This window comes from Schistocerca americana, chromosome 11 (genome assembly GCF_021461395.2).
Source record: "Schistocerca americana isolate TAMUIC-IGC-003095 chromosome 11, iqSchAmer2.1, whole genome shotgun sequence".
NCBI lineage: Eukaryota > Metazoa > Arthropoda > Insecta > Orthoptera > Acrididae > Schistocerca > Schistocerca americana.
The window spans coordinates 46,316,991-46,333,439 of record NC_060129.1 but is presented as its reverse complement, the minus strand read 5'-3'; the positions used below and the strand labels follow the sequence as shown (position 1 = coordinate 46,333,439).

Genomic DNA, 16,449 nt, shown 5'->3' with positions numbered 1-16,449 from the left:
GATTCGTGTTTACAATGGAATTAATTCGAACAATAAATGTTTCTATTATATTTCTCCAATGTCTTTAAACGTAGTATCTGATTCTGAGTGTGTGTGTACTGCCTGGATCTCGTGCGTGTGACTTGAAGAAAATCCAAAGTTTGTTCAATGTGTCAACACGAAATTGTGATCTCCAGCAGTCGAATTTTGGTGGCGTCTACCGGGGTATAAATGGTCAATGAGGGCACAGGAAACACCCCACTGCCTACGACAGGTGATGAGCTTGTCTTTTACACCAACCTGAAGACCTGCCGGCTTCCACAACACCATACACTTCAAAGCATATTGACACTACGTAAATATTGCTTGACCAGTGTTCCATCACGTTGGTTTCTTCTTTGAATTTTCAGTTCCATTTATATGAATCATGTGCTACATGCACAAGTCCTTTGCAGCTCATTAACATCTCCTTAAAATACATTTCTTGATATAATTAGTACATAAATATACAAATATTCACAATTAATCATTACATGAGATAGTTACATTGTTGTCATATACTACATATACAGAATTAAATGAAAAATATAGTCAATTTTTTACGTTACATTCAATATCATTGTGCTGACATGTGAATTACATTACATTCGGATTGAAATATACATTTTATTTGTTAGCTCTCTCTCTCTCTCTTTTTTTTTTCGTTACACTTGCAACATTTGAAGATAATTGTGGGAACTCGCTAGAATATTCAACTTAAAATTCATCTTGCACCCTGGAATAAAATTTACACATATTTCAAGCTTCAAGACAGCCCTCTGTAGGAGGATAGGTTCATGTGATGGTTGCTAACTACTTCATAAATACTAGTAAAGTCATCTCCTACAGTGGACTACACAAAATAAAATACATGTTAACTTAATATAATGTAAAAGTTTCTATACCTAATACCGTTTCTAAGTGTGGTGTCCCCACTATTGCTGTTTCTAAGAGTGGTACCCCTCTATTACCGTTTCTAAGAGCGGTGCCCCTCTAAATATCTTAGGATCCTACAAGTATGTACATCATTGTGGTATTTATTAAATCGGTCGCTGGCGCAGCGCTCTTCTGCGTGCTCGATCGTAAATTATAACTTTGCGGAAGTCAAAGTACCATTACAACCTCCGTCTCTGACACAACTTGAGTTTGCTTGTGGCAGTGTGGATGAGTTTTAATAAAATTTTCTAATTTTTATTCATTGCTATTCTACATCTTCAAAGTTGCAATAGTTAGGTGAGGAATTTAGCGGACTACGAAATAAGGATGTAGACAGTGTAACGTGTGGAAGTTGAAGTTTAGGTCGGTTCAGGGAGTGTGCACGGGTAGGTGAAATGGTTAATGTGACCACTCACAGTAAGTGAGAAATCCAGTTTCGAGTTCCGGCACAAATTTTCGGGTGTCGCTATTGGGTAGTAGATTTATACTTAATAAAGCTCACATTGAATTCGCAGTCAGCAAATTAATTTTGATAGTGAAAAACTAATTATGTAACTTTTTTCAAGTTATAATGGAGACTTTGAGTATCTTTAACAAATGGCAATACTGTCGTTTGTGTGTTATGGGATTCACGGCAACTGCAAAAGGAAACAGACTCCGTACTGTAGTCGCATTCTCAGTTTGACAGTGTAAAGTGGGAGTATCTGTCGCAGCTCCTCTCTCGTTGCAGCCCACCGCCTCAACCCGACCACCTGACGGCGGTCCCCGTCGTAGTGCCCGTAGTGCGGCGCGCCGGCAGCTCAGCGGCCCGGCCCGGGGGAGTGCGGCTGCAGCTGCGGGTGCCGACCGTACTCAGGGTGCCGCTCTCCACCTGGCGGGTGCCTGCCTCCGCGCCAGTTTTGCAGACCTCTCGTACTGCGTAGTCTGCCGCAGCTCGTCTCGAGCTCATTGTAAATAAGGGAACCTCTCCCGCACTGTCGTTCTGATAGCGGTTTCGAAATAAATAAAAAGTGAATGTTTATTTTCTGTGACACAATGACACCTTTATTTATTTATTTTCCTACTGTACCTTACATTCACCTTTACGGGAAAGAGAACTCGTCGGAAAGTGCTACGTATAGACGGCTGATCGCGGCACTGGTAAGAGGAATAGTTAATATTTTGATAAGAAAGCTATCACTTCGACTGATTGGCTGTGACTGGGTGTAGACATAATACGAGGGTCAGTCAAAAAGTAATGCCTCCTATTTTTTTTTCTACGTTTAATTGTCAGCAAATTTAAATGCAATTACATAGGTTGAAAACCACAACATTGAGGATCATTTTGTCATTTTTCAATGTAATCTCCGCCCATCTCTACAGTTTTGGTCCATCTTTGAACAAGGGCATGTATCCCAGCACGGTAAAAATCACAGCTCTGCTTCCTAAGCCATTGACGCACGGATGTTTTGACGGCCTCCTCATCTTCAAAATGAATCCCACGATGAGCTTCTTTTAGTGGCCCGAACAGATGGAAGTCTGATGGTGCCAGGTCAGGGCTGTATGGGGGATGAGGCAAAACTTCCCATCCAATTTTGACAATCTCGTCAGAGGTGTGACGACTGGTGTGTGGTCTTGCATTGTCATGCAAAAGAAGAACATCTGCCATTGATTTTGTTGGGCGAACTCGCTGAAGACGTGCTTTAAGTTTGTTGAGGGTTGTGACGTATTGAACAGAATTTATTGTGCATCCCTGCTCCAAAAAATCAACCAGAATCACACCCTCTGTATCCCAGAAAACTGTTGCCATAACTTTCCCTGCCGATCGCACAGTTTTGAATTTTTTCTTTCTCGGCGAGCTTGTGTGACGCCACTCCATTGACTGCCTCTTTGATTCGGGTTCAAAAAAATGCACCCATGTTTCGTCCCCGGTCACAATTTTTTTCAGAAACTCATCTCCCTCCAAACGGAAGCGCTGCAAGTGTTGGGAGGCTATTGTTTTCCTTGCCTCTTTATTCTGATCGATTAACATTCTTGGAACCCACCGTGCACAAACTTTTGAGTACCCCAATTGTTTAATAATCGTGATCACACTGCCTTTACTAAGAGAAATAATGCGACACACTTCATCTGCAGTCACCCGACGGTCACCACGAATGATGTCATCAACTTGCTGAATGTTGTGTGGAGTCACTGCACTCACCGGCCTGCTGCTCCGCTTTTCGTCAGTCAATGGTGTTTGCCCTTCAGCTTCCTTACAACGACAAACCCATCGTCTAACAGTGCTGACATCCACTGTCACAACACCATACACCTTCTTCAGTCTTTCATGAATGCGTATGGGCGTTTCACCTTCTGCATTCAAGAATTCAATCACACAACGCTGTCTCAAACGAACATCGATGTCGGCCATCTTACAAACTTCTGCTGTGCTGCCACCTGTTGACACAGAAAGTTACTACTGCAGTGGATTGCAGAAGAAGGTTTGAGGAATGGCGCCAAATTCAAATTTTTCACTTAACTTAATTTCTTTAAGTAGAAAAAAAATGGGAGGCATTACTTTTTGACCGACCCTCGTATTTGGCTGCTGTAAATAAATTTTCAGTGTCTCCTACACTTGTGCCGTCACATAGATGGCGGCACTGGTAAGAGGAATTGTTAATATTTTGATAAGAAAGTTATCAGTTCAACTGATTGGCTGTGACTGGGTGTAGACGTAATATTTGACTGCAATAAATAAATTCTCCGTGTTTCCTACGTGGGCTAGTCACTCTAAGCTCATTACTGGAGACACTCGGTGAATATGGGGTTACCGGTTGCAACAAAAGTGGTGGTAGGCTGGTGATAATATGGAAACTCTGTTAACTTGAGGACACCACCACAAAAAATGTTGGTTTTCTAAAGAGATGAACTGGTATATCGTGTAACTGGATAATGTGGGCTTCCGTATCTCATTTGAAGAAACAGACCACCTTGTAGTGGTTAATAAAAAAAATGGGAGAAGAGAGACCGTGGAAAAGGGAAAGAATGAAAAGCAAATCGGACTTTGTATTACAGAAAAGCTATCGGACTTCGTTATTCGGAAAAGCTATTGTTGGGGTGGTCCTTGTGGCGTTTTTGAGCAAAAGTTAAACCAATTTTCACTACAAAAGTTATTGAAAAGAAACAGAGAATAACAGAATGTAACGGACAGAAGGAAGTGGCGTAGACGAGAGATCATCCTTTACCAGATTAACTTATCTTCTTTAGGGCGGCGTCCACGTCTTCGAAAATCTCCTTCATTTCAGGGTGAAAAAATCTGCTCCGAAATCTTGCAATAGTCCAGGGATCACTAATTTATACCAATTAAAATCATCTTGATACTGTATGCAATTTAATTCACTTTGCTACTTCCATCCACCGAATTTCTTAATAACTTCCACAATGTCTACACATTACAATCAGATCAAGATTAGCCATTAAGTTTTTACGTCAGCATCCGATCACGCCTGCCTTAAGCTACCGCTATCAAGAGACAATTGAAACGGAATAAAAAAACAAAAAAAGTTAACAATTTTGGTAGTTTCTCTGCCGTCGAGCGCTCATACCGCTGCGACGAGATATTTTTTATCTGAGGGAACGAGTGTAGCGCGGCGAAATTCAAAGCCCCGCTACATCGCCCCCTCGACTGTCACGCTAAAACATTTAGCGTGGCAGGCTAGCAAACCTAAAAGTCAATACATGTAATTTTCATTGGAAAGGCCACGTGCATCCATAGGGGATAATCTTAACCAACACTTACTTTCTACTTCAACAGTATTCACTCTCACATAGTGTTCATTACAAGTTGTTATTCCAGCATAAATGGCGTGTTAAGTTCGGTGACACCATAAGATTGAGCGTGTGCGTGATCTGAAGCAACGTCCATGTCTTCTGTTACGACACAACACTCCAGGTCCTTGTGCGTTTTCATGACTATTGTTTCCGGGGCATATATGGTCGATGTAGTTTTTAGCCTCCACATCGCCTACGACAGGTGCTGAGTTTATTGTCTCCAAGCATCTGAAGGCCGGCCAGGAACAACGGCGTCGATGTTCGCAAAGGTAGGTGTTTCACCACATTGTTTACACTTGCCAACAAACGTTCATTTGCAGTGTGAAAATCCTCATTATCGTCGAAGTAAATTGCAGTTTATATCGATTTACAAACAGTTATTTGGTTTATGCAACATAAGTTTCACAAACAACACAAAATTCGTCGTTTATAACGTTCACAGTTTGCAACACTTTTTGCCACATTCACATTTTAACAGTTCACTTTGTCCAAGCATGTTTACATCGTTAATTATGAAAGCTTACATTTCGTGGTCATGTTTCAAAATGTTGACAATATGCAAAGTCTTAACACATATACAAATACATATAAATTTACAAGAATATACACGTGAAATATTTACGCTAAAAAAAAATTATACTAAGTCCCATTGGCTTTCTTTTATTGGGGTTTATGGTCATTTTGATTTTCTTTATTAAGGTTTTGACGTGCCAAGGGATATAAGACTTAATGTTTAAAAGCACGGGCTTTCCTTTATTTATTATTTATTTCTTTTCTTTGATTCCATATCTTGGCTGGCTAGTGGTTGACCAGGCTTGTAATGCCATCAATATTCAGTTTTCTTCATGTCTTTTTATTCATACCTGAAAGTTTACTGTCACACAATATATTCTTACATTCCATAAACAAACAATACCCAGCTGCAGTATGTGGTAGGATAATGGAGAAAGAAAGAAAGATAGACTGGAAGAAACTATTCACTACCTATAAACTACCTAATCCTACAGCTAATACATTAAAAAGAGTACACAATACGTTATAATGTTTGCATCACCTTCAAGGGGTGTGTGAAAGGGGGTGCTTACAATTTGCCAAATCATGGGTAAATGTAAGTGTCCTTACGTCAAGTCTGTGTAGTGTAACCTCATGACAGATTCTCTGTTTGTGTTCTGACTGTTCATATGACTTAGTGTATTATACCTTAACAAATCCTTGCATGAGTGAATCGCATGTCCCCTCAGTGCTTCCTCAATATCTCCACTTCTTGTGGATACCGTCTATACAAATGGAAAATGTATCTCAGAGATTGTCTTTCTCATAATGTGTATTATATGGTAACATATCAAATTTCCTCTCAAGAGTTCAACCATGAACTTTCTTCGACTTTAGTGAAGGTTAAATATCATGTATGTAGTATATATATATATATATATATCATTTCTATCTATAAATTATAAACAAAGAACATATTATTATAATTGACAGCAAAATGTCTCTTTCTCACTGTCCGTTGCTCGACGTCGGCTGCACGGATGGTCACTGCTCCTTTGCACTTACCTTGCATAGCCTAAAAAGTCAAATGTCTTCAACGTAGATGTAATTTTGTCATCTGTTCGCTTAAGTGGAGGTGTTGGACGAGTCGCAAAACGGCCTTAATAACTCTCCTATCTTTTGCTTCCTCAGGGTTTTCTGTCATATGTAATTATAATAAAGGCTAATATGGCACTAAATTTCACTTTCGTATTTTTTTTTTTAACAAATGCATTCACATGAGGGCTGTGTAAAAACTATATTTCAACTTAAGTTCCTTAAAATATCATTCTCCTGTCTGAACACGAACTATAAATGTTTTCTTCCACACAATGGCGTAACAAAACTTAACGAAAGGTTACTAAGTTACACTTCTGAAATAAATTAAAGCTAATGTGTTTCCAAGTTACATTCTTATTACACTTCTTTCCACAGCTGTAATCATCGTTATGTTCACTCTGCTTTTCTTGCATTCATTCCTTTTGAAGGGCACTGAAAATAGATTCACATTTAACGTCTTGTACTCACGTGTTCTAACTCATCACAAATGTTTTCTTTCAAACTGAAATTCTTATGTAATCTTAAAGATATAAACTGTTTACTCACTTCTCCATGTAGCACAATATTACCAAAACATTCTCACTCATTCCTTACTCACATATTCATCATAATATATATATATATATATATATATATATATCCTTATACATTAAACAGATTCCTCATCAAACATTAATATATCACATACGTGGGGCCATTTGGCACTTCCATTCTCATAAAACTCCAATAATATTTTCCTCAAATAATCTCTTGTCTCCAACTACTTCACAGTAACTTACCTTCTTATATTAACTTAAATATTAACACATTCATACTGATCATTCATTCTTACATCCTCATTCATTCTGCTACATACCTATGTCATTACTGATGTCAATAGCTATTATTTCCTCTCATTATAGTGCCTTGAAATAACTAACTAGTTGTTGATTCACCTTATAATTTACAATTAACAACCAATGTAACCTGCATAGACCTCATTCCTATATGAATATCTTTTCTCATTCAGCAAGTGTACTCACCTGGGTTTACCTTCTCTTCATAATTATGTGTGCAAGTGTAACTGCAGTATATAATTTCCATAAATGAATGTTTGTGTTCTTAGGCTGTATAACTTAATGTTCGTGTATTCAATACAAATATTTATGATCTCGTTTTCACAGCAACTTGCTCATGTTCAACTTAGTTATCATTATATTATGTTGTTTTAGTGCACAAAGGGTTTCAAATGTCTGTGGGGATGCAGCCCCCTCGGCTTGTGAGATAACGGGTATTCTAGGGAGTAACAACCTGGGTGAGGTATGCTTGCTATTCTGAAAGGACCTGAATATAATAGCTGCCATTTTCAGTTCAGTTGTTTTAATTTTGTAGACTTGGGATGTGAACGCAAAAGAACAAGGTCATCAACCTCATAGGTTTGTTAATTCCTGTTCTGCTGTCATTTTGTCATCGTACCTGAGGAAACAAACCGTCTCAGCCGTTGCGCTCTTACAACACCCCACGACCGTAGCACGAGCGCTTAGCTCGGTCGTCGACTGTTTTCCGTCGTCTGCTGTGTTTGGCCGGGTTCATTGACCAGCTCCACTATGTTTACATTCCGGCCGGTTGGCGCCCACGCGTCAGCTGATGGCGCGCCGCAATTGTTATTGCTGCTTTGTGGTGGGGAGTGCATAACTGTACCGGGGAACGGCGGCGGTTTCCGTGGAGGGTTATGATTTGTCATGCGTGAATTTTGTGTGTTCCACATATTCTGTCGGTGATTGTTGGGATTGGTATTGTTTTGGTGGTAATTATGTCTGTTATATGTCATGTTCCTGTCAAAGTAGCCCGGGTTGTACCGGTTATTCTCACGTCTCCTATTGTTGTTGTTGTTGTACTGTCTGTAATTTTCATTTTGCTTGTAGTTACCATTTTGATATGGGTGATAATTATTGTTATTATTATTATTCCACGAATTTCTGCGGTTGTTCCTACTGTCATACACGTTACCATTTGAATATGTTTCGCGCGCAGGCGGATGGTTCCACCAACCACCGTCACTACGGTTCCTTTGGGGTGGGTGCTGGTTTTGGTTACTAATATGAATAAAATTTGAATGGCGTGAATCGCCTCTGTAAACTACGTCCATTTGATCTAAGAAGTTTAAGAAAGTCTTATCGTCATTCTCCGGTACTCCTATTAATCTGTCTCGGTATGGAAAGGGTAAGTGGCTCTTTAAAGTGTCAATTATCGCTGGCAAGTCGGCTGGTTTGGACCAGTACAGTGTCTTGTCTAAGTACCTCTCAAAGTATTGTCTTAATGTCTCTTTTTTAGGGTCATAGGTCTCGGGGTTGCACACTTCTCTCCTTAGACTCTGTTGCTCATTCTCGGACCAGAATTCGTCCAAGAAGGCTTGTTCGAACTGTTCAAACGTAAGGCACCGCCGCTTCATAGCGGCACCCCACTTAGCTGCTCGTCCTCTCATGAGATTGGTGACGTATCTGATTTTATCGACTTCTGACCAACTACGTGGAAAAACACCGTCAAATGATCTAATAAACACAATAGGGTGGACTTTGTGCTTGTCCTCACTGGAAAATATCTGGAAATACCCATGTCTTACAAACGTGTCATCGGCCATGCCGGTAACGTAATATTGCTCGTTCGGTGGAAAAGAAAGCGGCACATTGTAATTTTGATTTGAAATAGGTGATTCCACAATAGGTGGTGTTCTGTCTGTGTCATTAGCCATGGTTTTAGCTGTTTTGTCGTTTCCTGACGATGCGTTTGCACCTATCGCCAAACACGGCACAACATTGTCTCGTAATTTTGTCACTTCGTCTTCTATGTGTTTTGTCTCGTCTTTAACATGTGTCTTTGTTTTTGAAAGTATGTCCTGTGTAATTGTTTCAAGTTTTTTGTCCAGATAGTCGTCACACAATTTACATTCATGTACAATTCTTTCGGCCATGTTGGTGTCGTTGTTTAGTGACGCGAGGTCCGCTCGATCTTCTAACTTTTCTATCTTTTCTTTGAGGTGGGTCTGTTCAAGAACTACCATTGTAAGTTGTTGGGTAATATTTCCCACTTCTTCAGTCAGCTTTTCTTGGGTGGAGCTAGCTGAAGTGTGGGCCTGAGCTAACTCTTCCACTCGGGTGTTCACTTCCTGCTGCACATTAACTATTTGAGTTAACTGATTCTCACATCGGGTGATATTGTTTTTTGTTTCGTGTGTGAATGTAACCAAAGTTTCTTCCTGTTTAGTGACTCGGTCGGACAATGTCTCAAATCGCTGGCTGAGCTGTTGAGTGGTGTTATTTAATTCTGTCATCTGTTTTGTCGTCCGTTCAAAATTTTCGGTCATAGTATGGTTTAATATGTCAATTTTCTGACTAACGTCTCGTTTCATGTCTGCAAATAACTCTAATAGTCGGTCCAGTTTGTCAGTTTCCTGTGTCCGATTTGTGTCACATTGCTGAATTTGTCTCATATTCGGTTCTGACATTGATGTTAACAATGGTGCTGACGGTCTAGCCTCGCGTCCATTCCACATTTCGTCATTTAAAGTCGCCATCTGTGTATTATCACAAATGTTGCGAGTTTGAGGCAAAATCATTGCATTGATCTGCGAACTCGTCCATGGAGGGAAACGCGGACTTTCTTGTTGGTTGAAAGATGAATCTACTTCACTTAACTCATCTGCCGAAACTATCTCTACCTTACCACGTTCCATTGTAATAGGATGTATAATAGTAAGTCAAAAAGGGAATAATATAAGTCTGATTAATAAAGATTTGACTCAAATTTAGGTTGAAATATTTTCTCGTCAATGTAAATGATTGCTCTATTGCAAACAATGGTTGAGAAAGATGCAGCAGGGCGGACAAAATTTTTCGTAACAAATGACTGTTTGGCGGTCAAATTCACGATCTTCATATGCTACAACAATACTATAATTAAGACAAACTACAATAGAGATAGATAATTTTGTAAAAATCTAGAAGAAAACTACAGGATGTGTGGAAAAGGAAAAATGGATTCTGCAGTTGGCTATTGAATGTTTGAATGAAACATAATTGTGTGACTCACCATTAAATTTTCTGTCCTGCAACGGCTGGTCAATCACTTCTGCGTAAATCGTATTCGTCAAAATATGGATTTTCTTAATACATCTCCATCGGATAATCACCAAAAGGTCTCAAAATAACAGTTTTGCATCAATATATGCCATGAAAAGAAAAACAGATTGAATTAGTTACAAAAATTCTTTACAATATTGTTGTATAATCATTTGCTGAGGTACAATAAAGTTTGTGTTTTAGTTACCATTTAAAGTTCAGGATTTTATTCTCTGTTGGGAAAAATACAAATTAAAGTTTCAAATTTGCTCAAAAACGACACATCCGAAAATTGCGTCCAGTCGCGGGAGCCAGTTGTAGTGGTTAATAAAAAAAAATGGGAGAAGAGAGACCGTGGAAAAGGGAAAGAATGAAAAGCAAATCGGACTTTGTATTACAGAAAAGCTATTGTTGGGGTGGTCCTTGTGGCGTTTTTGAGCAAAAGTTAAACCAATTTTCACTACAAAAGTTATTGAAAAGAAACAGAGAATAACAGAATGTAACGGACAGGGGGAAGTGGCGTAGACGAGAGATCATCCTTTACCAGATTAACTTATCTTCTTTAGGGCGGCGTCCACGTCTTCAAAAATCTCCTTCATTTCAGGGTGAAAAAATCTGCTCCGAAATCTTGCAATAGTCCAGGGATCACTAATTTATACCAATTAAAATCATCTTGATACTGTATGCAATTTAATTCACTTTGCTACTTCCATCCACCGAATTTCTTAATAACTTCCACAATGTCTACACATTACAATCAGATCAAGATTAGCCATTAAGTTTTTACGTCAGCATCCGATCACGCCTGCCTTAAGCTACCGCTATCAAGAGACAATTGAAACGGAATAAAAAAACAAAAAAAAGTTAACAATTTTGGTAGTTTCTCTGCCGTCGAGCGCTCATACCGCTGCGACGAGATATTTTTTATCTGAGGGAACGAGTGTAGCGCGGCGAAATTCAAAGCCCCGCTACAACCTCTTCGTCGCTTGTTCAGTCTATCCAGCACTGTTCCTGTCTTCCACGAGATTTTGTAATTTTGTGTTCTATTCTTGTCTGAACTGTGTATCATTCCTGTTTCACTTCTGTACAAGGCTACACTCCACAGAAATACTTTCCAAAACACTTCGTAACATACAAATTCGTATTCAGTATTAACAAATTTCTCTTCTTCAGAAAGCACTTCTTGCTGTTACCAGTCTGCATTTTATATTCTCTGTACTTCAGCCATTGTCAGTTATTCTACTAACCAAATAGCAGAACCCATCTGCTACTTTTGTAGTTCCTAATCTAAATCCCTCAGTGTCCCCTGATTTAATTTGACTACATGCCATTAGCCGTGTTTTACTTTTGTCAATTCTCGTCTTCTACCATCTTTTCAAAATATCACCTGTTCAAGTGCTCTCTTCTATATCCTTTGCAGGGTCTGACATAAATACAATGATGTCAGCAAACCTTAATTCTTTTATATTTTTTCTTCACGAACATTCATTCCCATCTTAAATTTCTCCTTACTTTCCTCTGCGGCCTACTCTATTTACAGTCCGAATAATACTGATTATATGCTGCAACCCTGTCCCACTCCCTTCTGATCTGTGGATTTCCCTTCAAGCCCTTCGACTTTCTACAACTGCAGTCTGCTTTCTGTAGAAACTGTGAATAATGTTTTGCTACCTTCAGCAATAAGTGACATACATTAAAAATTAAATCAGTTTCATTTACAAAAAAATTGCTTTTAAAAAACAAAGTGGGCAGGGATACTTCACATCGTAACAAGGTACTCGAAATTGATTTAGCACCGTTACTGGAGCTCTGTGGACAGGTAAGAAATTTTTTAGTAATCTTTTTAGACGACATCTGGTACATAGAGAATGTCCGGTGAGTGCGGTCGGGGAAGAGACGTGTCGGCGACAGAGCTGGCCGAGTGCAGAGCGTATCGGCCCAGGAGAGTCGGTCCGAGCTCTGTGGTGTGTCAGTGGCTCGGGCGATTACTTGGGGCAGCGACTGCAGAGCCCGCAGTAACCTGGCCGGTCAGTATATCTCCGCAGAGCATTGCCGACTCGCAGAGGGTTATGAACTCACTGTGTCCATCCACTTGAGAGGCCTTCCTCTTTTCCTGATCTTTGGTTTTCTTCTTTCTTATGTTCTCTTTGTGTCAACTTAAAACCCGTGAAAGAACTGACCTTATAGAGTTATTTGGCCAGCGGGTGCGGCAACCTGGTGGGATTGTGGCTGTGCACCCCGGTGCCCATGTTTTGGTCGTGTCAGTTCTGTGACATCCTCCATTTACCGTAGAAATCACTGACGACAGCTTAAATCTCTTCCAGAGGAGACGTATTCTGGCAGCTTCGTGGAGTTCCGCCATCAAGAAACCCTGAAATAGCTGCAAAACGAGTTCGAGAGCTTGATTTTGCACCCTCTGTAGGTGTTTCGTACGAGTATCATCTGCGTTTCCCCAGATGACAGCTGTGTACTCCAAAATCGGGTGCAGTAGCATCTCGCATTGATTGACCTCGAGATCCTGTGGGAGTGTGGAGTCGGTTTTGGCTGTGGGCGGAGCCAGTAATGCCCCCCGCTCCCCGCGTCCTAGCCCCCACAGCTCGTTCCTTCAGTTCTTTGACACGTCGATGTCAAATACGAAACCTGTCAGGAATGACTCCTAGATATTCGGCTGCACTTCTCCACTGCACAGCCCGACTGGGATGTCTTACCTGCCTCGTGACCACGGGGACTAGGCATCTCGCCACGAGTGCTCGGCTCTTCGTCAAATTGAAGGCGGCCTCCAATTTACTGCCAATAACACTGTGTCTTTGCTGGTAGTGAACTCGATGAGTTCGGGCTAGCGGCTGCTTCCCTCGAGCATTGTCAATTCTTCTGTTGAGCACGTGGGCGCATCTGTTAGCGCACTGCTGAATTGACCGCAGCCTGTTGTGAGATGCAGAAACTACTCCCATCAATAATGTTGACTTCTGTGGATTATTTGCTGCGGGCCGTCACACATCCATTTCTTGTGCCAATCTCTTCATCTCAGAGTAGCACTTTCATAACGTTTCCTCATATTCCGATCTCTGTCTTCCTCAACAGTGTCACCCTGTACAACACAACCTATAATCCTGTCCCTTCTTATCTCTATTTCCAAACCTTTCTTTCTTCGTCAGTTGTCTTATCAGTCCACTTTATTATCAGCATTGTTCTATAGAACCACATCTCCAACACTTATATTCTTTTCTGTTGCAGTTTTTCCACAGTCAGTGTTTCACTAGCATACAATGCTGCACTCCAAACATACATTCTCAGAAATTTCTTCTTCAGATTAAGGCAGGGAATGCCTTCTTTCTCCCATGCCAGTCTGCTTTTTATGTGCTCCTTGCTTCACCTGCCATGTTAAGTTTCTTACAAGGTAGCAGAATTCCTTAATTTCATCTACTTCATGGTTACCAATTTTGATGTTTACCATTAGTCTTCACTGCTGCTACTCCACATTACATCATCTTCTGACGGTTTACACCCAATCCACACTGTGTACTCATTAGACTGTTCATTCCAGTCATCACATCCTGTAATTATTCTTTACTTCCCAGTGTCATCAGCAAATATTATGACTGGTATTCTTCCACTCTGAATTTTAATCCCACTCTTTCACTTTTCTTTTATTTCAGTCATTGCTGCTTTGATGCATAGTTTGAACAGTAGGCACAAAAGACTGCGCCCCTGTCTTATTCCCTTTTTAATCCAAGCAATTCATGTTTTGTTTCCATTCTTATTGTTCACTCTTGGTTCGTGTAGATATTGTACATTATCCATATTTCCCTATACCTCACTCCTATATTTGTCAGAATTTCAAACCTCTTGCAACATTTTACACTGGCAAATGCTTTTTTCAGATCAACGGATCCTCAATTTTCTTTTCTTGTCAGCACTTGGATCTATGAGCAGATAAATTGATTTTGCAATAGTTCTCGTCCTTATCTACCTTTCTGTCTTCAGTATTGCATGCTTCATATTAATGGAAGTATTTCCTCTGTTACCCAAGCATTCACTATTACCTTTCTTGTGCCAATTTTTGTCTAGCCAACTTCTGTGATTGTCTACCTTAATGATGGCCAGTCTTCTTCAGCTGAAGTGCCTACCATGATGTTCCCTATCACATTATCTACAAGCTCAGAAAACATCAAACTTGTCTCGTCATTCCTTAGTATTTCAGTATCCACTTCTTTCTGTATTGAGCCTTCTGCACAACTCTCGTTAAATTGTCCAGATAGAACCTTCCCCCATTCCCCAGTCTTTTCCAAATGTACCTCCGTACAGAACTAAATTAGCCTTTCTTCTCTCATTCCTACTATTATCCCATAAACTTTTCTTCTACTACTTCCCTACTACCTACTGCAACGAACTGCGCGCTATTCAATCACTTCCTGTTGGGCTTGAAGTGTAGCCATATTTACCTGTCCTGATACGCTTCCAGTAGCTGCACTTCCACTGAATCTGGCTGAAAAGTGGTTGCCTAAAGTAGGCTATTTTAAATGAGGTCCATGCCAGGTTTGCGGTTGAAACACTTTGACTGCACAACCTACAGTTTATGGCCATATCAGGTCTCATTTATTATAATTTATAGACAGATAAACAGCTAGCCACATGTTACACTCATTTGATATCGTGTAACGTGGTTATTCGAGTACAGTAACCTAACCTAGAAGTGATCTAAGTTCACGTGTGGCAGACATTTAATTAACAAAGTCACTGATTCATGTTCTTAAATCACTGTTCTTGAAATCTGACAGCCAAACCAATCCAAAAATGATGTGCACAGTAAATATAATTTGGAAATAATGCAGTTCACAGTCCATTCCTATTGTCACAGTTAGCAGAAGGCATTATTAGAAGATTTAACACATTTCATGAAGTTAATTAGAAGTTCAGTTGATCATTAAAAACAGTCACCAAATAAACTCTGACGCAAAATTTGGATAACTCGCGCTACATTTTTGACTTGTATTCTGTACTGAATTGTCTGCGGTACATTGTCCAGTAATGTTGGCCACAGATCCAGCACATATCATAACCTTCTGCAGACTGGCTAAAAGGCTTCCAGTGGTCTTTCTTTTATAATATTTCAATAATTGGTAGTACATTTCTGCTGTTGTTGTTTGCTGTCTTTTTACAAATTACAATTAAAGAAGTCTATTTCTGAATAGTGGAATAAGATTTGTTAGACTGAGGACTTTTAGATAAAACAATAATTGCCATTGAATTGTGCTGTCTAAATTGCCAAGCTTTGGAATTCTACTTCAGTAACAATGTTTTACATAAAAATGCTAATTATCTAAAATTAAACGAGGGTAAAAGTTAATAACAGTTTCCATTACCTGTAGGTGTACTTCACTTATCAATACATATTTTTGATTTACTGTATCTGAAAGTTATTAGGGAGTACATGTTTACACAGGAACAATCAAAATAGGTTTTATATTACTGGTATTTGCAATTAGTACAGTTTTTAGGCAAATTAATTACACCAACAGATTCTTATTAAGTAAATGAATGTACTGGATAATAAAGTTAAATTGGCTAAGTACTGAGTTAAGATTTGAGATTTTTGGTATTCTGCATATGCTACTTCTACATCTAACCCTCCAAACCACCACGGGCTGCATGGCAGCGGGTACATCCCTTTGCACCAGTTATTAGACTTTCTTCCTGTTCCATTCACACATGGACTGTACGAAGAATGATGGTGTGAATATCTCTGTGCATGTAATAATTATTCTAATCTTATCCTCGCTATACCTATGTGAGCAATATGTAGGGGATTATAATATATTCCTAGAGTCATCGTTTAAAGCCCGTTCTTGAAATTTCGTTAATAGACATTATCAGGATAGTTTACACCTGTGTTCGAGAGTCTTCCCTTTCAGTTCCTTCAGTATCTGTGTGACACTAACTCACAGATCAGACAAACCTGTGACCATCCGTGCTGCTCTTCTCTGTATTCATTCAGTATCCCTTGTTAGCCCTATTT

General features: G+C 39.7%; 1 protein-coding gene across 1 annotated transcript in view; it reads left to right on the top strand.

Moving 5' to 3' along the window:
* The window catches only part of LOC124553940 (dnaJ homolog subfamily C member 11), a 128,503-nt gene extending 126,518 nt beyond the window's left edge, over positions 1–1,985 (top strand). Inside the window, exon 12 of the mRNA XM_047127958.1 lies at positions 1,685–1,985. Within this exon, the coding sequence (XP_046983914.1) occupies positions 1,685–1,710 (26 nt within the window). The 3' untranslated portion in view covers positions 1,711–1,985. The remainder of the gene's footprint in view (positions 1–1,684) is intronic.
* Positions 1,986–16,449: the final 14,464 nt, after the last annotated feature.